The following is a 27,960-nucleotide window of genomic DNA, read 5'->3' as shown; positions in this document are numbered from 1 at the left end:
GCAATGGACTCCAAAGGAGTCCCGCTCCCGAGAGCCCAGACAAGCCACTTCTCCAGGCAATCACTCCTCTTTCTCATTGGGCAGGGAAAATGAAGTGCCTCAGGCAGGATTTTTGATCTTGCAAGCCCAGCATTTCTTTACCAGGCATAGTAGTTCACAAAAGATTAAACTTGCATAGAAAACTGCCAAACTAGCAGCCTCTACACTGAGTGGTAAGAGATGTCCTGAGTGGTAAAACCATAACTTTTCAAATTCAGACAACTCAGAGGAAGATGCTATAGAAAGAAAATGTTGGTTGTGTCTCCCTGTTATCCACTGTGCCCCGGTAAGGCCCTTTCTGCTCAGGCTTGAAGGCTTTCAGTGGTTTGCAGTCTATATTTACAGCAACACTACACAGCCCCTTCCAGGTTGATAGGAAATGTTTATCTCTTTCATCCATCACAGAGACCCAGCTTCCCAATGCCTTGCTTGTGCGCTCCTTCTGAAAGAGCTCTGTGAGTCTGTGAGTCTCTGGAACGCATGTGGTCATGTCATGTCATGTATCACTGGTTTTACTGAGACTCCACATAGATTTCCTAGGGAATTACAAAATCCAGCTATAATTGTAGCACAAGCCAGTCTTACAGCTTTTCAAGAATACTGCAGGAAACTACACAGCAGTCTTTGAGAAAAAGGTCAACAGCTGCTGCCAAAAAAATGCAAAATTGAAAAATGTAGCCTTGTTATAACTTGCTATAAAAATGTAACAAGTCTCCTCAGGGAGCAGATAAGTGGCCATATTATTCATTTATAATGGCCACTTACATAGGCAACAATTATCATTCCAACAGCTGGAGCCTGGGGCAGCTGCAGTGACAATGGCATTGGTGAAGTGAATGCTTTTAAAAAATAAATACACCACACTACACCCGACTATACTTCCTGCCTTTGAAGCAAAAATATATTTTAACCACTTTTTAATTTTAATCTCTTTCTGTTGCTTTCAACCCTGCCATGTCACCACAACAAAAAGAGAATGAGCTGCAGGTTTCAGCTTGCCTCATACTACAGCCTCTTAGAAGTTCAAGATCATTACAAACGGCTTTGCAAAGATTACAATATGTGTTTAAGGAGGGGGTCTAGACCACACGGTGCAGTGTGGTGTAGACCACATGAGCTAGTCACATAACTGGAAGGAAGGTAGCTCTACCAGCACAGTGCTCTGCCTGACCCAATTAGCACTGAAACATCTGGACCTTGACTTGACCTGAGCTTCACAATGCTCATCTAAGGCAAGTGTGATGCTGTATAATATGACACTGCTTTGCATAGTATAATGTAGCAATTTTGCCTACAGATTCTTTTTCACTAGTGATGATAAAGGGAGAACCATGTAGAAATTATACAGAAGTCTGTCCGTGACAACGAACATGAAGAATACCTTGGTGGGGTTCTTTCAACAGTCATTTTGGAGACCTGAATTTAACTTCAAAAGCATACATTCTGTATGCCAGGTATTTCACACCACTTTCCGTTGAGCTGCAGAAGTGTCTAGAGCAGCTAGAAATACCTACTGTCCCGAGAACAGGATTTTATTGAATTTAACTACCCAGTATTAACTCTGTAGAGTTCAGATACTGACTGCTCCAGTTCCAGATGGAGCAGAACAAGTAGATACCCGTGAAGTCTTCACCCCTCAGACTGGAAACTGCATGTTTTCAAAAAAAGAAGAACCATACCCTTGATTCTTGTAATAATGTTTTGCAATATATCACACAGGAAGTGCTGTTTCCTATTTTCAGATATAGGATTTAACTATGCGTTTGTTCACAAAGAAGAAGACGCGATCAGACGAAACAAGCTTGGTAAATCAGTAAGTAGCTATTCTTTTTCCTTTTTTACATGTAAATGTAAATACATATCTAGATACAGATTCATTCAGTGGGGAAGCATATGTGCCCAATGACAGTGGCAGTAGAGCTACCATTCAAGTGGAGACACTATCTTTAAGAACAGTTGGGTCTCGTAACTAGCTTACGACTCAGGATAAGGCTAAATGTGACAGTAGAGAATTGAACTTGACAAATGGTGTAGAAAATTATAAACTTTTTTTGTAGTTGGAACTTACTGTGTCTTAATTTCAAAGCTTTTCCAGGAGGTTAGTAGCTTGAAAATGTATTCTGCTAAGGATATAAACTGATCAGACATGAGATCCTTCACACTTTACTCCCCAAATCTAAGCCACATCTTGCTCTATCAGATGCAGGTGGCAGGTGTTCTTTGTCACTACCCTGTCACATGGTTTCTTTGTATTATTCAAGCATTTAATCTGTTAAAGGTGTTATTTCATTATCATGTAATGAAGGGATATGTTCTTTGGGATTGGTTCCTCTTTTTGATGTGATATCTCTGAGCCACCACATTAGAAAGCCTGTACTCCATATCTCATATATATTAGTCATGATCTGGCTTGTAATTTTTGTTAATGAGGTTTTACATGTATAAAATTCATCACTGCTACACTGGAATTGTACCATTCTCACACACAAGGATAGGTGAGCTATTCTGCTTGGATAAATGAGACTTGCCACTTGAGTATTAGCAAAAAAGCAATGATAGCCTAAGAATACATTTTTCTTTGTCATATATCAAATATGTAGTTACTGCAACCTTTGCTTTCATGGGAGAACTGCACTGTCATTTGCCATGAACAGCTGACAGTGCCAGAGCAGTGGGCTTGAACTTTGCTGTGTGGAGACCCTTATAGCAATAACATGACAGGTGCATGATCCTATGATATATGTTGGCAATCTCCACTCTAGACTATTATCCTTTTTTTTTATATACTATAGTTGACCCCCAGAATAGTTGTGGCTACAACTGTTGTTTGAATTACTCTGAATTCAATGTTTTACCTGAAGCAGTTTAAGCAGACAACAAAAAAAAAGAACAATCCTGAACAGAGATACTAACACAGGACTTAGCCTATGCAAGAGAACAGCCCTCTTACACAGATAGTCATGATTTGGGGGAAGACATTTAATAGCTGTCTCAAGTTGCTCTTTCTCAGAGTGCTTATCTCAGTGCTACTCTTTTAATGTGCATTTGTTTAGGTAAGAACAACTCCTTTTTTTTTTCAATCACATAGACTGACTCTATCTGCAGGAAAGCTCAGAAGTTTTGCAAGACCATCTTTCTGGTTTTGGTGGGGAATAGAAACAATTGGATCTTGAGGGTTCGCAGAGTATTAAGCCTGTTTATTCCAGCCCAGAACATACTTTTCCTTGAAAATTCTGCAGGGATGAAGTTAGGAGGCAAGCCATTCTGAAGAGATGTTTCTAATGCTCAGCTGTTATAAAAGAGGAGGAGATTTCTTATATATATAAAGCGAGGTTTAATTTTGGAAGGGACTGTCTTTCCCCAGTCATATCCTGCAAAGAAATCCTGTGGTCACTACCCCATGAAGAGATGTATTTGAGGGAAACTATCAGCTCAGAGTCTTACACACAGCATTTAGATTATACTTCCGTATTTTCCTTCAGCTTTCTTGGTAACTCAAGAAAAGTACATACTTTTATGCTTGCTTCCCAAGAGGTCTTTGGTGTCTGTGCACAGTCTTCTCTGTAGTTTTGCCTGTCTACAGACTCATTCTGGAAAGCCAAAGCCAAAGTTAAATAGACAGAGCTGTTAGCAGGAAACATTGGGCACCTCTCTTGTAACACTAGCTGTCTGGATATGGGATATTATTTTTCTTAAGTTTCAGTTTACTCTATGCTACATTGTACTTCTGTTTCTTCATAAAATGCCCTAGATACTGCTGACACATACTTCTAAGCTGCCTACGAGTCATTAAGCAATTTCTTTTTCTGTATGACAAACTGCCATTTGTGAAAAGGAGGAGGGTGAGTGCAGGGGGAGTAACACCGTGTTACCCGTTCATACATTTCAAAAGAGAACCTTTGTCTTAGACCATAAAAAGGGAAAGGGAACTTTGGGAGTCATTCAGTTTTGAGATAAGCAGCTCCATTAATACACGGATGCTCTTCTAAATTGAAGTTATCAAATGTTCTGATTTCTGTGAGAGAATTTTGTCCAAATCCCCTTTAGGGCAGAGCAGACATGCTGAGCTGTGAAACTGCCATCCCAGAATAAGTGTAGCAACTCAGGAGCCTCTTTGCTTGAATTACTCTAACGTGGAAATCTTTGATAGTCATACCAGCACTTAGACACTTCTATAGCTAAAGGTGACACACTGTAAATAACAGCTAATACTCAAGAGCTAGCAAGGCTTCTCTCAAAGCAGCTGAAATACAGAAATCTGAGAAAACATGATTCAGAGCAACATCCTCGTTACAAGAATCTCTGATGTTGCAGTAAGTGCAGCTTTGTTACAACTTAAAGAAATGAAATTATATTTATTTTGGCTCACAACATTACAATTATTAAGAAAATAAAATTTTCTCCCATCCAAGCTGTAAGTCATTCTCTTTGCAAGAACTCTTCCCCAGGGTAGGGGCAGGCATTTGGCCTGGGGCTTGGTCACACTTCACTGCACCCAACTTCTTGGAGACTCAGAACAAAACCAGTCCTCTGACAGGAAATGAGAGTAGCCTCAGATTGGACTGCTCATATATTTAGACACTTTTGCATGATAAGCACACAGGATAAATTAGAAGGGAAGGAGGACACCAAAGAGAAAATTCTCTTCCTCTTATATTTCTACCTTAGGTTTGACTCAGTTGCCTGCTTTTGCAGAAATTGTCCAGAATTTCTGTTAGCAACCAAAACTACTTTGTGCATGCAGAAACTGTGGGTGTGTGGGCAGGACAGTGGGAACTGATGGCCACATGCACTCCATAAAGTAAATGAGAAAGCCCTGCAAATGAAAATCATTAAGACTTCCTGAATATTTTTTGTTAATTTTGGAAGGAAAATAAGAGGCAAATAAGCCAAATATCACAAGTTCCCAAAGCAGAACCTCTCAGAAGAGCCCATTTATACTTACAGCACAAGAACAGAGGTAAAGCTGGAGATTCCTTTGCTAACACACCTATTCAGAAGGTTCGTGCCTAGATCATTTTAGAGCCAAAACCAAACTTCTTGTCAAGGGCTACAGCTTCTGCAGAAGATGTTTCTTTCTGCATGAAAATGAAAAAATGGTTAAAGTTAAATAAAAAAAATAATTGAATGCAAACAGTAGTTTCCAACAGAATTTGTTAACCAGATCAGTTTTCTAGAGCTCTTTGTGATTAACGTTGCTTATCTGCAAAGGATAAGGATTATTTTAGAAAGCGTTTCAGAAAATATTTTTAATATTTTGTGCTTGTTGTGAAGAGGAGGATCTGACTTCTATCCCATGCAAATGCTCAGAGAATTCCCATCAGGTCATAAACGGTAAACAAAATAAGCACAGTACATGCCATCTTTCTAGGCAGCATCAGTGTGAATTGTACAGCGCAGGAGCTCAGTTTTGGTAGTGGAAAGGCGTACTGTGCCTGGCTGGGATGGACTTAATTTTCTTCACAGCAGCCCTTATGATGCTTTTAGATTTGTGACCACAGCTAGGAGAGGTGACCCAAACTGACCAAAAGGATATTCTGTGCCATATAACGTCATGCTCAGCAATAAAAGTGGTGGTGGTGGTGGGGAAAGTTTTTCCAAAATAGGCGTTGCTTAGAGACTGGCTGGCCATCACCTGCTTGGTGGGAGGTGGCAAGCATTTGTCCTTGTATCACCTCTCCTGTTTTCTTCTGCTCCCTTCACTCATTCAACTGTCTTTATCTCAACCCACAAGTTTTTTCTTGCTTTTGCCCTTCTGATTCTCTCACCACATCCAGCTGTGGAGGAAAGGAGTGAGTGATTAGATTGGGGCTTAGCTGCTGGCTGGGGTCAACCCATCAAAGGAGATAAGGCTTGGGCAGCAAAGGAGACAAATGTGTAGGGAATCAGTTACCTTTAGTCCAGTTACTCACACAAGTATCTTCTGTTGTTTTTAAATCTCAAAATAAGTTCCAAACTAGATAAAAACCCTATTACTTTCTATGCATTTACACAAAGATTCAACAAGGCTAAGTGCGCCAGGGGAGCTTTAGATTGGATATCAGAAAATATTTATTCACCAAAAGGGTTGTCAACCATTAGAACAGGCTGCACAGGGAAGTGGTTGGATCACAATCACCAGTATTTAAAAGACGTGTAAACATGGCACTTAGATACATGGTTTAGTGGTGGACTTGGTAGTGTCAGGATTACGGTTGGACTCGATGATCTTAAGGTTCTTTTCCAACCTAAATGGTTGTATGATTTTATGATTCCACAATTCTGTATGAGTGTGTACATATATGTGTGTATATATGTATGTATACTTTGCATATACACACAGAAAAAATTGTTTTAACATGGTGTAATCAATAAAATTTCCTCATGAAGATAATGTGTATTACATATATATCGACTGAGATAAAGACACAGATTAAAACTAGGTTCTCTGGATCCTGAATAGTCTGCATATTAGGTTTCAGGAAATACAATGTTCTTCAAACAGCTGAGTATGCTGACACGAGCTTAAGACACTGCAGAAATTTCACATGCTAAAGATCAGAATGACCCGCCATGTAATTAAATTCAGCTTCTACCAAAAAGCAGACCAGGGGGCTGCCCCTGTGTCACTCCACCCACAGGCTGGGTTTCTTCAGTTACCTTTAGTCTTGCAGAACTCAAGTGCAGAGAGAATGAAGTGGTGGTTTTGAGAACGTGGTCTCTGCAAAAGATGCCTGCAATCACACAGGGTAGACCTCGCCATTGAAACAGGTGCACGGCAGGGCTGTAAGCAGGAAAGCAGCAAACGTTGCTGCGCTGCGTGAGTGGTCAGAGATCACAGAGTAAGTTGGGGCAGACGCGCTGCCTGAAGTCTGCCATGTGAGGAGCAGTCTGTTGCCTTTGTCAAGAGAATAGGCATCAAACTGCCAGGAAAATGCAGGCTTTAAATCCATCAACCTGCTACGAACAGCCACCAATCTGCCATGAAGCGCCTGAGAAAAGCAGTCTTGATGACACAGAAAGAAAGAGCAGCCCTTTCACCGGGCAGCAAACAGCTCTGTTTGGCTACCAAACACATCAATTTCACTTCCTCACTAAGTGACCATGAAGGACATTTGGTCCCTCAGACACCCATCCGCACAAAATCCTCTTCCCAGCGGCTCACAGGACACGCAGGAATTCTTCCATTTTCTCCAGGGGTCTCTGAGAAGACAGATCTCCTCAACTTTTCAGAGACCAAGTTTCACAAGCTGGAGGGACAGAGAGTTTGGGCAACCCTTGCGCTTCCTCAATTGCTATGTCACCTCACTGGAAACACTGACTTACAAAGGATGAAGGATGGTATCATACAACCAGTACACACAGAGAACTGTCAGTACCTGCTCGTAGCCATGGCCATACCTGCCTTTTGCCTCTGTGCCCCCTCCAAGACACTTAGGACAGGAAGATGCCACAACAGATATAGGTGTTAGGGGCCACGCTGAGAGCAACTGCCTCCTTTTGTGCCACTTGCCAAGGTCTTTGCCTATCTCTTCTTCCTACAGGACTGCGCACTACTTTCATTCCTGACCTACCTAAAACCAGCACGCTTCCATGGCCTACGCCTGACCCAGACTCTGTAAGGAACACGACGTTTGCCACTTTACCCAGACAAACGCAGCCAACTTACTGATAGCAATACCCAGGACAGCGGGTCCACCAGGTGGGTATGCTTAGTACTCTGGAGAGGTCATTTCCATACCTCCAGTGACCTGATTCCCACAGGCATTCAGGCTCCCAGGAAGTCATGAACAACCTGGATGAACGCCAGGCAGTTTCTTTCCCCCATGGCACAGCACCTTTTCGGGCACCGGTTTACACCTTGCCAGGGCCCAGTCCTCCTTGCGTGAGGGCTACAGTACGCGTTGGCATGATGAGAAGGTGCCCAGGTGCCAGAGAGATGTACAGCTTCGCTCTGTATGCCAGCCACTGTACTCTCCTGTCGCTGCCAAGCTTGGAGTTTCTTCTAGTTCAACATCTTTCTCTTCCTTTCCAGACCAACACACCATGGAAAACCATACTGTGGACTTAGCTGACTTGCCGCTGACAACAGAGTTCGACTACGGCGATGCGGTGCCATGCATGGGAACTGAGGAAAAGCACTTTGCAGCAACAATTTTGCCACCGCTTTATTCTTTGGTGGTGATATTTGGCCTCACAGGCAACCTGCTTGTTGTCCTTATCCTGGTAAAATACAAGAGACTGAAGAGTATGACTGACATCTACCTGCTCAATCTGGCAATTTCTGATTTGACGTTTGTATTTTCTCTCCCTTTTTGGGCTTATTACGCTGTTCATGACTGGATTTTTGGGGAGGTGCTGTGTAGAATGCTCTCAGGTGTTTACCTCCTTGGCTTCTACAGTGGTATCTTCTTCATAATCCTGTTGACCCTAGACAGATATCTGGCCATAGTGCATGCAGTGTTTGCTTTAAAAGCTAGGACGGTTACCAATGGCATCCTCGCCAGCGTTGTCACTTGGGCCGTTGCTATTTGTGCTTCTGTTCCTGGAATAGTATTTCACAAAACTCAAAAGGAAAATTCACGTTACACTTGCAGTGCTCATTATCCAAGTGATTCCTTAATAAATTGGAAGTACTCCTGTACTTTAAAGATGAATATTCTAGGACTTATTGTTCCAATGCTCATTATGATTTTCAGTTACTCACAAATTCTAAAAACATTATTGGGATGCAAGAATGAGAAAAAACAGAAGGCAGTCAGACTTATATTTGTGATAGTGATTTTTTATTTCATCTTCTGGACACCATTCCATATTTCTTCTTTTTTGCATACCTTTCAAAGTTCACTTTTCAACCCAAATTGTGAAATCAAAGCTCAACTGGAGAAAGCAATCCAAGTGACAGAAACAATATCAATGATCCACTGTTGTATCAATCCTGTGATCTATGCATTTGTTGGAGAAAAATTTAGGAAGTATCTTTGTAGCTTTTTCCGAAAGCATGTTGCAGCCCACCTCTGCAAAAAATGTCCAAATCTTTATCGTGAAAAATTAGAAAGAGTTAGTTCCACATTCACACCATCTACTGCAGAGCATGACATCTCTACTGGACTGTAAAAATATATCAAAACATATGTTGCATTATTCGCTTTGCCTTACAGACTGCCTGACATTATTTAAGATCTGTATGTCAACCACTACTGAAAACTGTATGACCCTCAATTCATGTGGTTAACTGCTCCCTGGGGTTACAGCATTTTCCATTCTTAAACTAAGAAATCAGTGAGTTCTCCAGGAATCATTAACACCATACCTGGATCATATCAAGATTTGAATTGGGCCCAGAATAGTACAATTCTGTCTCGACCCAAATTGTATCCAGTGAACAAATGCTGGTGAGATTTACCTGGCGGGAATACAATACTGAAGAGACTAAGGAGTAACATGTCATCTCCCAAGAGCCATTTGCTGTTATGTGAACATTTTAAGATGAACACCGGGAGGAAGCACTGAGGATTGATGTACTGTTTAGTATTCAGCATTAATGGAACACCTTTTGGAAGTGACTGTATTCTTTCTGCAATATGGCCAGGCCTTTGATAGGGGAAGGCTTTTAGTTTTCTTCATTTTCCTCCCTACCCCTTTTTGTTTCCATAAAAAGTAATTTGAGGATTAATATGAGATATATCAAGATAATATATCTCCTCTGATGGGAGAGTTGAGTGACCTTTATCTTACTGGGACCATTTAACCCAAGGATTTATCTGTTAGCTAATAGTGGAGTCATATTTAAAGATAAACCTTCTGACTGTAGACTGAGTTATAGTATTTTGATTTTAGTACTTTAATTTTATGCCTGCCATATCATAGTTCAGTTGCTAACATTTTCCAAAGTGAGATCTTAATGGGTAACATTGTGATTTTTATGGGTGCAATTTTGCAAGTATCTGCACACACCAAGTCTACTGACTGCACCATAAGACAATGTTGTACCCCACAAAACCATGAGATTGCTCCTGACAAATCATATCCCTCCAAGGAAAACAGCACTTAACCAATAAAAGTACATCAGCAAAGATCTGCAAGGTCAGAATGAAAATTACCTTGGTACTTGGTATGCAGGATTCTGTATGAAAAAATATCAGGACCCTCTGAAAGATTTTGGAGACCATGAGCACAGTACTGAGTGGAAGCATCCCTAGGTCCGGACAGGTAAATCATGTGTGTACAGGAAGACTTTACATGGCAGACACCATAAGTGTGTCAGGCAAGGCTCCTGCATGAGAAAAACATGCTCTTCACATACACAGCAAGTCTGATGTTTGGGATACACTTCTAGTTAGACAGTAGCCTGGGAACTCCAAAAGCAGCTGACTGCAGAGGAGACATACCCACTTTGCCCTCCCAGGAGAAAAGTGCCCATAGCCAACTGGTGCCTCAGTTAGAACTGCAGGTTAATTGAAGACTTCAGACCTTTAGTCTACTGGTGTCCTGTGGCCATACATTTATGTATAATTAGGAGTTTCCCCTGTAAAAGAAAGTGGTATTCTAGGGACATGATGTTAGCAAAGAAGAGGAGGCAGGGGCATAGTGCAGAACTTCTTGTTTCAAACTGTAAGGAAGTGCAGATGAGCACTCCTTATGCAAGTGAACTGTCCTGCTTTTTTTTTTCCATTTACTTCAAAGGGCACTGCCCATGCATATTAAAGACTTGCTCATGGAAATCTGGAGGCCAGCCGCAGGTTCAAGTAGCCTCCAAGCAAAGTAAGGAGACAAGAAAGGATGCCACACTACTTAACATTAGGCACGTGACTCATGCCTAAATTGATAGCAAATCTCTTCAAGGTCCCTCAGTGGTCAGTAGAGAAAAAGAGATGCCCTAGTCAGAAGCAGACATACAATTTAAATGGCCTCTGGGGAAGATTACCTGCCTGATTATAGAAGGAGCCTGGAAATGTCAGCCTCTTAGTTTAGGTATCAGATGCCTTAATCTAGGTGGTGCAAATACTCTTCCCCCTCAAGGCACTGCTTCTGTTAGTTGTTAGCTTTTACCCTATCAGCTATTATAATCTAGCCACTACCTTGTGAGGTTAATAGCCAGAGACAGGCTAAAGAACAGACCAAAAATTATCCTCACAGTAAACTTTCTTGCTTGGAAATAATATTTTTCCCTTCTTTTGCACACTTTTACTGCACTAATGTGAAAGCACCTTTTTAATATTAAAGCATAAATTAGCTCAGTGTGACAGAAGTCCTGCTGTAACTGTGATATTTCTACTGCTGTGTTTTATTCCAAATTTTTTCGTTGTTGCAATTACGTTTCTTCCTGTTTTCATGTTAATGCAGTGACATTAATAAAATCTGTGTCTGAAAAACAACATATACCCTGTAGCCCATGTTCTCCTCCTAAGCAAAAGGACATCAGTTCTGCTGTCAGAATTGAGGTTGCAAAAAGATGCAACTATGGACTTAAACACTCACAATACCACACTCCAGCAAAGCAAACCAAACCGAACAAGCAGGGAACAGTCTGCCCATTCCAGAAGCTGGCATGGCTTTTATTCACCTGCAAGCTTGAGAAGAGTGCATTATGATAGCTTCAGGAAAAGTCTGGGACCACAGATTATAGATGGGTGAAATTTGACAGGTAGGAGAAACAGGGACGTGTACAGGGGAATAAAGGAGAACAATAAAAGATGGCACTCTATTAATATTGGGATAAAGACGGGATTCTCCATAGACTTTCTGCAACTAATTTCAGATCTCCTTGCACTGCACAGAGTGAGCCCAGCAAAGTGGTGTGCCTGATCTCCCAGGCTTTACGTGTAAGGAACTTTAAGCATTCAAAGTTCAATATGGAAACGTGCTTCTGCTTCACCATGTCATTCTCCCTGTTTCACTGTCCCAGTTCCTTTTTTCAGCCTATGATCCACACCTCCTCCTCCCCCCTGCACACTCTTCTCATCTGTCCACCATGGGATAAGTGAAATTCTACACCCACTGCCTTTGTTTTCTGATTTGCATTTACTATTTTGTGCTGGAAGGAAAACAAACAAATTAAACCTAAAGATTAGTTTATTGATATGTTAGGTACCGAGACAGGATAATCCTTGATCCTTTGTTGCAGCTTTGCACTGAGACAAGCAAGGCTCTAGACAGTTTTGTTGCAGACTTGGAGTTTTAATCAGTCAGATGTGGCTGTAGCATGGTGTAGCTACAGGCTCCAAATTAGGCTAGCAGGACTTCAAGCAGCCTGGTCACAGTGGGATGGAACTACTCGTGTGGAAGGTTTAACAAGATCCCCAGTGTCTATGAAGGAGAAAACAAGCCACCTCAGCAGAGAGGTGGGGGAAATTTTATATATGAGAGGCAAATATTCCATAACTCAAGCTCTGCAGGGAAAAGCATTGAGATGAAGATACAGTGTGTATGTAAGAGCTAGAGAAGCAGGCAGATAGACAGAAGCTGTGTGATGAACTAAAGCTATGTTAAGAAAATGGCAAGGCACACCAGAATTGTAATACAGCAGAGAAGAAGCTAACACAAGGAAGAACCACTGCAGTGTTTGGGAGGCATATGAGCTGCTCTGGTGAGATACTGAGGAAATGAAAGCAAACATTTAAGAGAGTGTACAACTAGCACCAGAACACCAAAAAGATTCAAGATAGCAGCTCTTTGAACACTACAAGTAAACTGTTGCTTTAAAACAAATGTTGAACAGCTAAGTGGAAACCATTACAAGGTTTTGGGCACTGAACTTCTGAAGAGATAATGCGTTGACTGGGCTTTCAGCATGCTTATGAAAAGAATGCCCAGGAGCCATGGACAAATACCTATGCACAGCCCTGAAACCAAACAAACAGTTTAGTTTATGCACAGGAGAAGATAGAATTAGACCTTCCTGTTAGGAGATGCTACTGCCATGTATTCGGAAGCATGTGGGGACGAATGCCCCACGCAGCAGAAGATAACTCTGCCGACAGTCAGACTTCCTAAGGGGCAAAAGGAAATGCAGCAGAAGTGCATATATGGTATTGATGAATGCTTACCAGTACTCACAACCAACCACCAGACTTATAATCACTGCCATTGGTTTGTCTGTAGTAAGTATATAACGGGCAAACACAGAAATAGTGAAATTTCTGGTAACCAGTGCATAGGCATGTTCCTGTCATAACTTTCTTTTGTGTTAACCCACTGTGGTGTTATGTGTACATATTTTAGATAATATCAAGCTAAATAAAGGAAATGGAGTACTGAAAAAGGATAAATAGGAAAAACTAGTGACAAAACATGAGACAATTACTTTATTAGCTTTAATAGAGGCTAATAAAGTAATAGCCAGAGTAACTGGAAGATCAGAGATAGATACTTTAAGCAGGACGTGAAAAGATTTAGGCAAGAAAGAGTTTCAGTTACGAAGCTCTAAATTAAATATCACTCCTTTCAGTGAAAATTACGAAAGGGATAAATACAAAGAACATAAGGACAAATTTACATGGTATCTTGTTCCAGTTAATAAAAAACGAAGAAATGAAGTGCTAGGAGGAGAATGACATGATGCTGCCTATGTTAAATGGCACAACAGGCAGATACTGCTCACTTTGAAGTCTAATTTTGCTGCTGTTTTCAACTGCTGATGCTTACTGGGCTTCTCCTAGGGGCTACTGTGGTTACTGTGGCCTTAGAAGCGTTACTCCTGCGTACAGTAATGAAGAAAATTAAGTTAGCAGAGGAAACAAAACCAAACCAGTAATTTCGGATGCATTTAGAATATCAATAGTGATCAGGCCAAAACAAAGAAGGATGTTTGTCTAGAAATAAGGAGTGAAGGTATTGCTCTGTACTGATATTCTGGTGATGCTTGCCTATTAGGAGCTGTACTTCATTCAGAAAATGGAATGGTAGGGAAAAGAAATGTTGTTCAAGTTTGTGTAAGTGCCAAGCAGTTTTGTAATTCCTGTGACAGTGAGAGCAATTTCGGTTTGAGTGGTTTAAGTCTGAAATGACTGATTCCAGGAAGGTGGGGCCACAATACTGAACTGGAGGAGGGCAGCATGACCAGATACACAGGCCAATGTGCAAAACTGCACAAACCTTCAAGTGACAATCAGCTTTGCAGAACCATCTACGAGGTTGTGCCAGTAGGATGCTAACCACACGACACCAACGACACAACCTGTCCTGATACCAGACTTTTTGAATGGAATGGAAACCAAGTGAATGGAAGTGAAGGAGCCATTTGGACATTACTTGCAGGGAGACTATTAGGAGGTATGGACAATTACAGATTACACCTAATCTTTGGCATCCAAAAGTACTCCTGATTCCTGGGTCTGGGCACATACCTTGTCATTGTACAGACTCCGTCTATCCTTTCTGTGACCTAGTTTTCACTGGGAAGAAATTTGATGTGGGATTTTCCCAGCCTGCCTCATCAAGGGTCCAGGATTTACATGTACACTGAGGACCATTTCTGGTTCACAGTTAAGATAGCCCCAAACAGCATCTGTAGACCTAGAATTTGTGTACTATAAATGTACCTAAAACCAGCAAAGCGTGAGAATTAAAGGTCTGTGTGAAAATGAGATTCTGAGAGCTGAAAATTTGTGAAATGCATAGCTATGGCCCAAAAGTAAAATATATTGTACTATGATAACACCTTATATATATAACAGGGCAGCATACATCAGAAGCCTGGATAAAAATGGTAGAAGGAAGCAATGCTCTCTTCCTCCTCACTGTGTGAGGAAGCACAACTAGTTCAGTAAAAGCAGCTTGGGGAAAGCCAAAACAAAAATAGTACAATGACAATGGAATTAATATGTGCTACAATGGATAACTATTTACGTGCAAGATTTACAAGAGAGAAACAAACAGAAAACAGAATAATAGCAGAAAAAAACCCTTGATCTTACTGCCAGTAAACAACCATGTGAAGAAATAGTATTAATCCGGATTAGAAATGCTTGTGTCTTCCAGAGTTTGTTTTTTGTAACCCAACTTCCTCAGACCCAGATTCCTCTCCTTCCTTGAAACGGGTTTTTTTTGTGTGTTTTTTCACTAGTCTCTGTGACAGAAATCTTAGGGTATGGTACATAATGTTTTTTCCCCCATTTTCCTCAAAAGAACATACCTCACAAATGTAAGATTGTGGGTCATTGTACAGTAGCAGCAAAAGATTAGTCACAAGAACTTCAGAGCCTGAAAAAAAGGGCTAGTAAGAAAAAAAACCCTAAGCAACAAAGTAGTTTTAGCTGGATGTCTTTATTCAGCCTCTTGAAAACAAAGACATTTAACTACTATTGATGAAATAAAGTACATGCTAATGCTAACCTAATTTAGGCATGGATTTTGTGACTATAACAAGTAACAATATTAGATCTAACTGGGTTCACCAATGGAAAAAGAAATGCATCCAGTCTATGTTCACGTCTTCATTAGATCTCTTCTCCAGATGAAAAGGATGATCTGCTTTGCTGTAGTTATAGACTTTGATAAGAGCGTTGTGCACTATCATATGAATAATATGAAATACCTAAGAAAGGTATCTGCCATTCTGTCCTAGGCCTTTTTTTTTCTCTCCCAGTCTTTCTTCTTCAGGTGGTGCAAGTTTGCAATAAATTGAACAGAAACGGTTAGTTGCATTTTCAAATTCCTGTACCCATAGTTCTGCTTTATGACATTTGTATGTCACACTGGTATGTGAGCATCTCATATGTGTCCTAGTAGATGTTTCAGTTCTGGTGTAGAGTTCACATAAATGATGACACCTCCTTGCAGAAGTGCCATATCACTTCGATACTGGATACTTCGGTGAGATGGTCTGATTACTATGAAGATGAATCATAATCAGCCACTGGATAGGAGAGATAGATGAATGTGGTTTGACTTGACAGTGTTTGCGGCTGTGTACTTCCTGAGTACATCAACTTGAGCCCCACAGGTAAGGAACGAAACCCACTACCATTCCAGGAACGTCTTTATGGAGGGCATGAGTGTCACACCACTAAACAAAACTCCTACTCATCTCTGAAGGTAAAACCATAATAGGTAAAATTTCAAGCTGTATCAACCCACTGTATTATTCCTTTCATTATTGAACAATAGCTTCAATTTCTTGGTAAAATTATGAGGTTCACCTGTAGTTAATGATTCTTAAAATCTGCTGTAGCTCATGGCAAGCAGCAGTGTACTTTTTCAAAGAGATGCTGGACAAGGGATTGAGAAAAGCTGAAAAAAATCTGACTGGTAACAATGGATGTGCTACTCGCATTGTCCATATCTTGGTGTTGACACATGGACTAGATGGAGGCAATGGGAAGGCAGCAGGGAGGAGGAGGTGACACAGCAGCAAGACGGCCAGTCGCAAGCTGGTGTGATGAAGCTTCAGACTGGATGGGAGGTCAAGTCCTGCAGGGGCCCATCAAGAGCGACTGAGGGGAGCAAAGGAGTGGAGATGGAGACAAAAGAAAGATCTTGTCCTAACAGCACTGATGAACAACACACCACCAGCACCCCAGTGCTCAGCAAACAGCACAGGGGGCCTGGACTCACCTACAGCCACATGGAAGACCTGATCAAATCTGACTTCCCAGCAGCTCTGCTTATCTGCAGCTGGTGTAGAGCTAACTGAACATACCATGTAGGTGCTGACAATAAAGCCACAGTCCAGGTGCCTGCTATCCGTGTGTCCCTATATTTGGGCCGCCAAGTGTCATAGCTATTCACACTCTCTGCAGGGAGTCTCTCATCCAGCTGTAAGACCCAGCTGGTGAGCAGACCAAACCACTCCCCTTAGTCAGCTGCTATAACTGTGAGTGGCAGAGGCCCTCTGTTGGCATGCAACACCCTCTGCAATCTTAGGGTGAGAATCAGTAAATGAAACACCCAGCTATGCTTGCTGATCAGACTGAGCTATGAGAATGAAAAGCTATAAGCAACAAAATCAAACAGATTAATAAAGCCAATGAATCTGTGGGAACAAGGGATTATTTCTGAAGACCAGCCCACCACAGGTCTTAGTTCTGAGTTGTTGTTAGTTCAAATGTTTGAGACCAGTTTTGTGAGAGCATATTTCAGAATCAAAAGCTTAATGAAAAATGGTCAGGTCCAACAACAAATTTGAGTCTGTTTCCCCTGTTCATATAGTGTGAGATTCCAAAAAGTTTTAAAGTCTCCAGTAGGTTCAGCAACATGTAACAAACAGTGAACAATGAAGCAGGCTTCAAAAAGAAATCCTTAAAATGTCTGTTAATTTCAATATGTACACTCTTTAGGAATTATACATTGAAAAATTAATTTGGTATGAACCTTTTTTGAGAATTATAAGAATTCATTATAAAAGTGCATTTTTTTGTCAGCAATTAGGAGCTTTATTTAGGTGTAGTGGAAACGTTTTTAGAAGCAGCTCTTTCCACTGACTGTATAGGGGGTCTAAGATAGTCCATCAATTAAGGTAATGTGAACCTTAGAGTACCCCACAGTGGCCACTAATTTTGACCTTTAGAGAGCTCATTGGAACAGCTGATTAGGAAAGGAAGAGACAAATCTATTGATCCTATGGAATAAAGACCTTGATTAGTCCCTCATGCAAGGACTGACAAGGAAAACAGGCTGAGCTTTTAGCTTTTTACTGTCTCCCCCTAGATCTGAGATGTAACCCAGAAGATGTAATTCCTTTGGCTCCCATTAAGGAATGGCAGCATCCAAAACCAGACATCTCCATTGGGCCTTTGGCATTTTAAAATCTTTTAAGGATACTAAGGGCTGAGTGCAGGAAAGACATCACTTTCGTGCCTTCACTAGGTTGATAGGATGAGATATTCTGGAACCCTCCAAACAGATGTCAAGGAGAGGCAGGGGTTTGCAGTTATTAGGTATCTTCTCAGCGTTTATCAGGCATCTGATAAGGCACCATGTCTTTCTTGCTTTCCCTGTACCTTTCATATCTCCTGTGAGGTTACTTTGATGTCTAAAAAGGAACTAAAAAGCTGCTCACGGTGCAGCTTCAGTTTAATTCTAAAAGTCAAAGGAATCAGCCACAAAGAAATAAGTTGATAGGAAATCAGATTTTATCGAGCTTTTCAGAAGCTTAATTCCAAAAAGTAAGCTACAGTGTTGCTTTAAAACAAGGCCAGACTCTGTATAGACTAAGTCGTAGTCTTAAGAGAAGGATTAAAACAAAAAGTACAGTCCAAAAGACTGGGTTAGAGAAAAATAGAATCAATCAAATCTCCTAAAATACAAGGATTGCAACTCAGAGCAACCCAACAGAAAGTGCACGTAATTTTCAATAAAAGTGCAAGCTTTATTCAAAAGCTCCACTTTTTATTCAGGAACAAAAAACGTAAAAGACATTTAATGACTGAGAAATATAAACAGATGAACCTTATGTAAAGTGTTCTTGCTTCAAACAGCTTAGCTAAATGAAAAAAAGAAAAAGAAGATATAAAAACCTTTTTCTAAAACTACAGCTGTAAGTTGTGAAACCTTTAGTTCAGCTCCTAGGAGGATCCTCCACAATTTCAACATCTCTGCACATCTCACAGAGTTAGAAAAGTAACATCTGACAACCCATTTTTAGAAAATAGAGAACTGCTCCTTGATTGCTTTTAAATGAAAACAGATTTGTTTGCTAGAAGTTTTCAAACTGATACATCCTCCTTCATGCAGGAGGTGGTTTTGACCATCTTCCCGTGACTGACAAATCAGTTTAGCGTTGTTCTTGATGTAATGATCCAAGCCATCACTTGCACTGTAAGGTACATGGTAAGTCATCTTTGCTTCTTTTTTTTTTTTCTTCTTCTAATTAACATTTAGTAGTTGCTTAGGTAGTCTGATGCCTGAGGTGAAAAATACTTGTAGAATCTTGCCAGTGTACTCATCTTTAAAAATTACCCTGGGGAAATGCTTAAGAAATGTTAAACAGAATACACTATTTTAAAGGACAGAACCACTAGAAAGCTTGAGCAGAGGATCCAAGTAAGCAAAGAAATCTCTAGAGACAGATCTATGTAAGAAATATAATGGGGTATGACTCTGATTTTTTCTTTGAAGGTGATATATAATGATGGAAATCTGGATTTTAAAACTGTTACTGCAAAGACAAAACAGCTTATCTGAGTGAAGAGTACTTACTCTTCTCACAGGATGACTCAGAAAATCTGATGTTGCATTCTAAACACTGTCTCATGGAACCTGTTTACACACAGCATAGCTTAGCATTTTACCTGTTTACTACACCTTTTTATTTGTTACAATTTTACAGCACTGTGCAAATGAACTGAAATTCACTTTAAAAAAAATCTTTGCCTCTAAAAGCAGAGAGCTCTGATCTGAAACTCAGCCTGAAAGAGCGATGTGAGTTTGCTTAGCTTTTCTATGGCAAGCTTTTCTCTTGAAAACTGCATGACTGCTAGTTTCAGCTAGAGCAACAGAATGTGTCTAGCAGATTTCTAGAAATATTGTATTTATCTAAACTGTATTCAAAACAATATATACCTCTTTTTGAAATATCCTTTCTTCAGAGATCTTCCAGGATTATCTTTGGGCGATTTTCCTAATGATCAGGAAACATAAACCCAGCCAGACACCTCTGATTAGCTAAACAACCCAGGTCAATTAACCCAGTGAAGCGTTCTAGCCGGTGGCCAACATTGTTTCCTAAAACAGTGAGATGATAAGATAAATCACAACACCACTTACAATTCCTTTTTCTGGTTTCCAAATTTAATCTGTAGTTTCCATTGTCATCATGTGCTGGATACTCTACACAATTCAGTGTAGTATGTACTTTTGCAGAGAGAGGCTTCTGAACCAAAGGCTAGGTTAGAGGAAAGGGGCTCAGTGGAAGGAACTGCTCAGAGGGGAGACCACAATTTAAGCATGCAAAAAGGGTTGAAAGGAGGAAGATAAGATGCAGGGGAGATGTGGTTGTCATTCCAGAAAGGCAGAGGAAAGGATGGAAGGCACTGAGATAGCAGTTATCAGGAAGAAGAGGCTGTCGCAAAAAGAATTACTGCAGCAATACTGAGGCAGCATTCTGCAATAATATTTGCATGAATCCTATCAATCACATACTCATAAAATCCCACTCTGGGTTTATGACCCGGGTGTTTTTCATACCTGTTTATGCATGAGCATCACGCAGGTGCAAAATGATCAAAACAGAACATGCTGGGTCTGACACTGTGTGTCAGCCAGCCCCTCATCCCACAATCCCAGTATACAGCATGATTGACTGACACATCAGAAACGGGGATATTCAGCTATCTGCAGTACCAGGGACTTGTACTGTCAGGGCATGCAACATAGATATAGCAGGCCTAGCTGAAGGGAATATGAAATATTTGTGCAGTGCCCAAGTCTTGTAATGTTTTGAAATAAAGAAGTTAATGTTCTGGAGTGGTTTATAAAGGTGCTTTTTTTTTCTAAAAGAATTGCTGAGAGTACTTAAGAAATATAAACCCTTAGATACTTTAAAATCAACTTATTTACTGTCAATACACCCGAGCCACAGCCACTTCCTTTACCAATGAAACCACTACCTCAGCACTGTAATAACTATGTAGTTAGTATGGCTGTGGAAAAAAAACTGTTTGAGAGAAATTGCCAGACCTCCCTGAAAGCCAGTCTTTGAGGATTTTGACAGCACTTATTTTCTCCCCAGAGGTCTAGGCAAAGCTGAGACCCAAACTGTTAAAACTTGGCAGTTTTCTCTTATTCCTTGCTCTCCAGAAGAAAACTTCATGCCATACTCAACATGCCAAAAGAATGTCTGAACATGGATGTCCTCATTATTGATATTCTTAGGGGCAGAGCTGACAACCAGACTAAGGAAGAACTTGGGGAAGGGGCAGGAAAGAGGTTTACAAAGGCATCACATCATTTAATTTTAAAGGTACAGATTTTGCTCCAATAAAGCTTCCTCTTGTTTGGGCAGATTCATATCTGCACTGTGCAGCATAAGAACCTCCATCAGAAGCTGACAGCTCAGGAGAGACTCAGATCCTCATTTTTAAGGTCACAGGAAGGTACTCAAAGACCTAGCACCAGTCCCTTCGTCAAGACATCAGCTTATGTTTAGCTGAGTTAACCATTTTGACACAAATTAATATAAGGACATTAGCATTTTGAGCAATCTTGAGCCTACAGCAGAAAACATTTCTTTCACCTGAACAGTTTTGTATACAGAGACACATAGAGACACTGCGGAAATTTCACAGGCTGTGAACCAGAATGGACCAATATGAGCTTCTACCAAAAAGCAGACCAGGGGGCTGCCCCTGTGTCACTCCACCCACAGGCTGGGTTTCTTCAGTTACCTTTAGTCTTGCAGAACTCAAGTGCAGAGAGAATGAAGTGGTGGTTTTGAGAACGTGGTCTCTGAAAAAGATGCCTGCAATCACACAGGGTAGACCTCGCCATTGAAACAGGTGCATGGCAGGGCTGTAAGCAGGAAAGCAGCAAACGTTGCTGCGCTGCGTGAGTGGTCAGAGATCACAGAGTAAGTTGGGGCAGACGCGCTGCCTGAAGTCTGCCATGTGAGGAGCAGTCTGTTGCCTTTGTCAAGAGAATAGGCATCAAACTGCCAGGAAAATGCAGGCTTTAAATCCATCAACCTGCTATGAACAGCCACCAATCTGCCATGAAGCGCCTGAGAAAAGCAGTCTTGATGACACAGAAAGAAAGAGCAGCCCTTTCACCGGGCAGCAAACAGCTCTGTTTGGCTACCAAACACATCAATTTCACTTCCTCACTAAGTGACCATGAAGGACATTTGGTCCCTCAGACACCCATCTGCACAAAATCCTCTTCCCAGCGGCTCACAGGACACGCAGGAATTCTTCCATTTTCTCCAGGGGTCTCTGAGAAGACAGATCTCCTCAACTTTTCAGAGACCAAGTTTCACAAATTGCACCTGGCTCACAGCCCTACCAGGGACTTGGGAAAGGGGGAGGGTTTGGGAACAGGAAGGGCTGACATCGAAGTCACAAGCCTCTACCTGCTCCCACTATAACAGCACTTGCCTGAGGGCTTTCACAGCTCTGCTGCACACTTACCTCCCAGGTTCACACTGCTTCTTGCAAAGGAAGCCCAGTCCCTCCAACAGTCCCCAAACCAAAGCTGGAGGGACAGAGAGTTTGGGCAACCCTTGCGCTTCCTCAATTGCTATGTCACCTCACTGGAAACACTGACTTACAAAGGATGAAGGATGGTATCATACAACCAGTACACACAGAGAACTGTCAGTACCTGCTCGTAGCCATGGCCATACCTGCCTTTTGTCTCTGTGCCCCCTCCAAGACACTTAGGACAGGAAGATGCCACAACAGATATAGGTGTTAGGGGCCACGCTGAGAGCAACTGCCTCCTTTTGTGCCACTTGCCAAGGTCTTTGCCTATCTCTTCTTCCTACAGGACGGCGCACTACTTTCATTCCTGACCTACCTAAAACCAGCACGCTTCCATGGCCTACGCCTGACCCAGACTCTGTAAGGAACACGACGTTTGCCACTTTACCCAGACAAACGCAGCCAACTTACTGATAGCAATACCCAGGACAGCGGGTCCACCAGGTGGGTATGCTTAGTACTCTGGAGAGGTCATTTCCATACCTCCAGTGACCTGATTCCCACAGGCATTCAGGCTCCCAGGAAGTCATGAACAACCTGGATGAACGCCAGGCAGTTTCCTTCCACCATGGCACAGCACCTTCTCGGGCACCGGTTTACACCTTGCCAGGGCCCAGTCCTCCTTGGGTGAGGGCTACAGTACGCGTTGGCATGATGAGAAGGTGCCCAGGTGCCAGAGAGATGTACAGCTTCGCTCTGTATGCCAGCCACTGTACTCTCCTGTCGCTGCCAAGCTTGGAGTTTCCTCTAGTTCAACATCCTTCTCTTCCTTTCCAGACCAACACACCATGGAAAACCATACTGTGGACTTAGCTGACTTGCCGCTGACAACAGAGTTCGACTACGGCGATGCGGTGCCATGCATGGGAACTGAGGAAAAGCACTTTGCAGCAACAATTTTGCCACCGCTTTATTCTTTGGTGGTGATATTTGGCCTCACAGGCAACCTGCTTGTTGTCCTTATCCTGGTAAAATACAAGAGACTGAAGAGTATGACTGACATCTACCTGCTCAATCTGGCAATTTCTGATTTGACGTTTATATTTTCTCTCCCTTTTTGGGCTTATTACGCTGTTCATGACTGGATTTTTGGGGAGGTGCTGTGTAGAATGCTCTCAGGTGTTTACCTCCTTGGCTTCTACAGTGGTATCTTCTTCATAATCCTGTTGACCCTAGACAGATATCTGGCCATAGTGCATGCAGTGTTTGCTTTAAAAGCTAGGACGGTTACCAATGGCATCCTCGCCAGCGTTGTCACTTGGGCCGTTGCTATTTGTGCTTCTGTTCCTGGAATAGTATTTCACAAAACTCAAAAGGAAAATTCACGTTACACTTGCAGTGCTCATTATCCATCAGAGCAGAGAAATGCATGGAAGCAATTCCTGACCTTAAAAATGAACGTCCTGGGACTTGTTATTCCAATGTTAATTATGATCTGCAGCTACGCACAAATTATAAAGACATTACTGCAATGTAAGAATGAGAAGAAACATAAAGCAGTCAGGCTTATTTTTGTCATCATGATTGTCTACTTTTTTTTCTGGGCACCATACAACATTTGCATTCTCTTGCGTGATTTTCAAGGTATATTTTCCGTCACTACTTGTGAAGGCAGTGGTCAACTGCACAAAGCAACCCAAGTGACAGAAACAATATCAATGATCCACTGTTGTATCAATCCTGTGATCTATGCATTTGTTGGAGAAAAATTTAGGAAGTATCTTCGTAGCTTTTTCCGAAAGCAGATTGCATTCCACTTCTCTAAATACTGTCCCATTTTCTATGTTGACACAGCTGAACGGGCTAGCTCCACCTACACACAGTCTACTGGAGAACAAGAAGTTTCTGCTGCATTGTAAGTTGTGTCTGGTGAAAAAGTGGAATTGACTTTTGTGAAATCAAGTCTGTGATGAAAGTCTGCAGAATCTGGCCCAGATATTGGCTCTAAGGCAGCTGCAAAAGTTCACAGAATACCTATCTACTAAAGCTTGTATTTTGTCTTGTACAGAAATGAAAAAGATGTATCCAGTCAGCTACCTAGACATGCTAATGTGGGATCCTGTAGGGGAAAAAAAGGTGTTCTCTTTTTTTTTGTGAATGTGGAAGTGTAGTTTTGTAGTATAAGGTCCAATACCACACACAGCCTAAGGACCTCAGCTAGCAGGCTTATAAACTGATTTTTTTTTTAAAGTGAGCTAGAGGTTAGAAATTGACACTGTTTCTTTGGAAACATCTCCTGACTGTACCTTACACAAGCTATCTCACTCATTTGAACGTGGTCTCAGTCACATCTTTTACTAGCCTGATTGTGTATCTCTGTAAATAATGCTAAATTACTGAGGCATGTGATACAGAAACTTTTACAATGGGATAGGAAAATTTTATACATTTAGAAAAGACTCAATATTTCAGGATATATTCTCCTTTGCATATATATGGTTGAGTATCAGCGTCTTGAATCTTTCTCATAACAGTTTTAACTACTAGGTGTCTTTGATATTTCAGAAGGCTCCCTTTTAATCAGCTGGCATTGTATATGTTGTTCACACTAAATGCTAATATAACGACCTGTCATTATAGGAAAATCCATGCATTTACAATATTTCAAAAAGAAAGTATTGCACATGGAGCTTTAACCAGGTTAGATCAAATGTGGACAATGTGTCAATAGGGTTTTAGCTTTTTAGTACAGTGATTTTGCTTGCCATTTTTCTAGCCTACGTATGAAAAAAACTTTAAAATATGAAATGAACGTGGTTCTAGTGGCTGCAAAACAACAACAGCATTAGAAGTGTGAAAATTGTTTCAGAACAAGCTTGACCCAGATGTTTTTAGAGATAAGCATATTTAAGCTATCAAAACATATGAATAAGTAAAAATATTCACTGTTCTACAGAGTCAAGGGCACACAGCATCTCTTTTTTGGTTTAGAAGCAGGTATCATTTGGGTGCTATGACAATGTTTTTTTTCTGCCATTTAGGAGTTTTACAGAGAGCAAAAGCTTCCATAATTAGTAAGACTGATGGTAAAATATTACTGCGCTTCCCCTTAAAGCTCAGATTCTGCAAAGCACTTGAACACATAGAAAAGATGAAGTAAAAATGGGGATACTAACATGCTTAAGATCATACCATAGTCAACGGTATTAATTGATTTAGCCTGAGTTGTCCTTTCTAGGATTTCTTATATTTCCCCTAAGACCTATGGCTTTGAACAACTCTGTGGACAGGAAACTAAAAGTGAATATTTTGATTGCTGTTCTTATCCAGCAGGACAATTCCTGTTTCCCAGCTCCTCTAGATTGCCTTTTAAATAATATTTTCAAAAGAAGCAAATGTTTCAAAAAGCCCCAAAGAGATTTTACATTGCCAAGTGGTTGTGAAAGCAGGAAGTGAAATAGGGAAATTTTTGCTTATCAAACCACTTGTTTCAAGCTATTCAGTTTTGTCATATTAAGCACCACTTTTGGACCACATCCACATGGGAAGTATAACAAAAGCATAGTATACCTTCTAATTTACAAGATTTCCAGCTGCATACTCTTTTTTAAGACCCTGTGTATTAGTTACATTCTGGACTTTGTATATGCTTTTAAAATGGGTAACTATATCAATGCAAGCAGAAATTGGGTAATTTCAGCATAAAATGACAAATATAGGCATTTGCTTTTTAAAGAGATAGGAAGTTATATGCAGTAACTTCTAGACAGGCTGGCATTTTTTTTAACTTCTAGAATACCTCTATGAAAATATTTTTATATTTTATTCTGCTCTTGATAATAACTTTAATTTGGTCCCTAAGACGCCTTGCCTTTAATTAGTTACTTTCTCTGGAGGGCTTTGATGCCAGTCAGGGTATGTATCTTGACCAGCCCTGCAGGAGCAAAGTACAACAACCAAACATGCACGAGCACACTGACAAGCTTTCTGCGAGGCATGTCAAAAAGCAGCCCCAGTTCTTTGCAGTGTTCTCTTCTACAGCATGGATCTTCCCAAGTGACACATAGCTTCTGAAGGGAAGAGGTAGAACTTAAAGAGACTGATGGCCCAGTAGATAAGCAGCTTATCAAGAGTTTATGTCACTTCACTGAGAAGGGACTACACTTCAGCGAAAGAGACAAGCCAGATTTCAGCTACTGTAGTGAACCGTGATCCACATTCATGGACAAAATAGAAAACACAGTATTTGGTAGCACTGCTGGTGCATTCGATTAAGGACTCTGCCAACAGATTGTAATAATATTTTGTATTACGCAAGTTGGTTAACTTTTGTATGTTAGACTTCTTTATCCTTCCACCCTTCCCCCCTTTTTTATAGAACAGCCCAGAAGAATGAAAAAGGAAGGGAAATTCCTCTTCATAACAGGTTGCTACGATGCTGAAGGAGCAGGCAGGACAAAGTCAGGGTTTTACAAGTGGACTAAGAACCAGCATCATCAAATAACACAGGACCATCAAGTGTTCTTAACTGTTGCCACTAATGATCTAATAATAAATATGCTGTTTTGGTTGTCATTACGTTTGGTCTTATTTTTACAGGTGGGAAAAGCACTCTCTCATACAATTCACTATGACCCTAGAAGATTAAGTGTTTTTAAAATGAAAAAGCATACAAAAGAATTTTTAGTGTGTTTAGGATCTGCCCTAGTGACCGAAGAGCCAACATCTAACAACTACAGTAGACTCGTGCACGCATGTCCCTTCAGTTCTTAAGATTTTGGTGCCATCATGTGGCCACGCTGTAAGGTTTCATGCTACCAAACATTCACTACACCCAATGCTTTTGGTGCTTTCCTCTTTCGAAGTTTCCTAACAGGATCTTCTGTCAGAATGACTACCCCTACTACGGGAAGCATCAATATTATGCAAACAGCAGCAAACCTTAGAAAAAACACTCATGGCCACTAAGAATGGAGGTCCATTGGATGAGCAGGCATGGTCACCTCTTAACGACTCAGGCAGATGCAACATTGTGCTATGGGAGAAGTGAGGCTTGTTTCAGCTCCTGCAGAAGTTTTACAGGCACTCATGTTGTCTGGATTCCAGCCATCTCCTCTGGAAGGAGATCATTTGACATGCTTGTCCATAGCTTGGAAGTTACAACAATAAGAACACATTCCCCACTGTATTTCCTTTGGAAAGACAATAAGGATTGAAACTTGGATGGAAATGGGACGCTCACGCTTCCAACCTCTCCCAGACCCGGGCAACTGTGATACTCCTCCTATCGCCGCCCAGCAGAGGTCGGCAGCACCAATACTCCAAACCTATTCCAGGTGAGCCCCCTGGATGGACTTAGGGGTTTTTTTTGGACAGTAGATGCCAGGCTGAGGGGGATGCCTCGACTAGGGAAGCAGCCTTTCTTGCCGCCTCCTGTGGCAGCAACAATTCCCAAACCGGAGAGGAATCTCCTCCAGCTTACCGCTCACTGGGGCCCGCCTGGGCACTCAGCTGCCCGCTGGCCCAACGCTGCTACACTGGGGGAGTAAAGCTGAGGGGACCGGACTGACAGGTAACCGGGTGCGATGCGCCGCAAAGGTACATCAGCAGGAGGGGAAGGAGGAGGAGGAGGAGGAGGAGGAGGCGGGTGCACTCACCACAGATCACCACACGCCGCCTCGCGCGCCCCCCGCCCTCCGAAGACGCGTGCGGCGGCGCGAGCACAACGAAAGGCAGAGCAACAGGTCCCGCACGCCCCTAGCGGACCCTTCCCCCCACCCCGCAACACCTCCAACCGGCAGACCGCGAGAGCGCAAGCGCAGGCGCGTAGCGACGTAGAGCCGCCCACTCCCCACCCACACCTCTC

The 27,960-nt window shown here is 41.6% G+C and overlaps 2 protein-coding genes and 1 long non-coding RNA gene across 9 annotated transcripts in view; 2 read left to right on the top strand and 1 right to left on the bottom strand.

The window, feature by feature from the left end:
* The window catches only part of LOC142052800 (uncharacterized), a 39,943-nt gene extending 12,063 nt beyond the window's left edge, over positions 1 to 27,880 (bottom strand). For all 6 annotated transcript variants that reach the window (XR_012658999.1, XR_012659001.1, XR_012659000.1 and 3 more), the window contains exons 1-2: positions 27,752 to 27,880; positions 4,985 to 5,117 (exon numbers count right to left, since the gene is read on the bottom strand). This is a non-coding gene — a long non-coding RNA (uncharacterized LOC142052800). The remainder of the gene's footprint in view (positions 1 to 4,984; positions 5,118 to 27,751) is intronic.
* On the top strand, positions 1,798 to 13,380 carry LOC142052799 (C-C chemokine receptor type 2-like). The gene is made up of 3 exons (XM_075083414.1): positions 1,798 to 1,852; positions 7,563 to 7,720; positions 8,054 to 13,380. The coding sequence occupies exon 3, from the start codon at positions 8,065 to 8,067 to the stop codon at positions 9,133 to 9,135; it is 1,071 nt and encodes a 356-aa protein (XP_074939515.1). The 5' UTR covers positions 1,798 to 1,852; positions 7,563 to 7,720; positions 8,054 to 8,064; the 3' UTR covers positions 9,136 to 13,380.
* LOC142052798 (C-C chemokine receptor type 5-like) lies at positions 1,820 to 26,669 on the top strand. Of its 2 annotated transcripts, XM_075083412.1 has the most exons (5): positions 1,820 to 1,852; positions 18,694 to 18,789; positions 22,441 to 22,598; positions 22,932 to 24,009; positions 26,473 to 26,669. In XM_075083412.1, the coding sequence occupies exons 4-5, from the start codon at positions 22,943 to 22,945 to the stop codon at positions 26,534 to 26,536; spliced, it is 1,131 nt and encodes a 376-aa protein (XP_074939513.1). In that variant the 5' UTR covers positions 1,820 to 1,852; positions 18,694 to 18,789; positions 22,441 to 22,598; positions 22,932 to 22,942; the 3' UTR covers positions 26,537 to 26,669. The 2 variants fall into 2 exon arrangements, with proteins under 2 accessions (XP_074939513.1, XP_074939514.1); XM_075083413.1 differs by lacking the exons at positions 1,820 to 1,852; positions 18,694 to 18,789; positions 22,441 to 22,598 and having other exon boundaries at positions 22,724 to 24,009.
* Positions 27,881 to 27,960: the final 80 nt, after the last annotated feature.

Source organism: Phalacrocorax aristotelis, chromosome 2 (assembly GCF_949628215.1).
Source record: "Phalacrocorax aristotelis chromosome 2, bGulAri2.1, whole genome shotgun sequence".
NCBI classification, from domain to species: Eukaryota; Metazoa; Chordata; class Aves; order Suliformes; family Phalacrocoracidae; genus Phalacrocorax; species Phalacrocorax aristotelis.
This window is presented reverse-complemented; position numbering and strand designations above follow the sequence as displayed.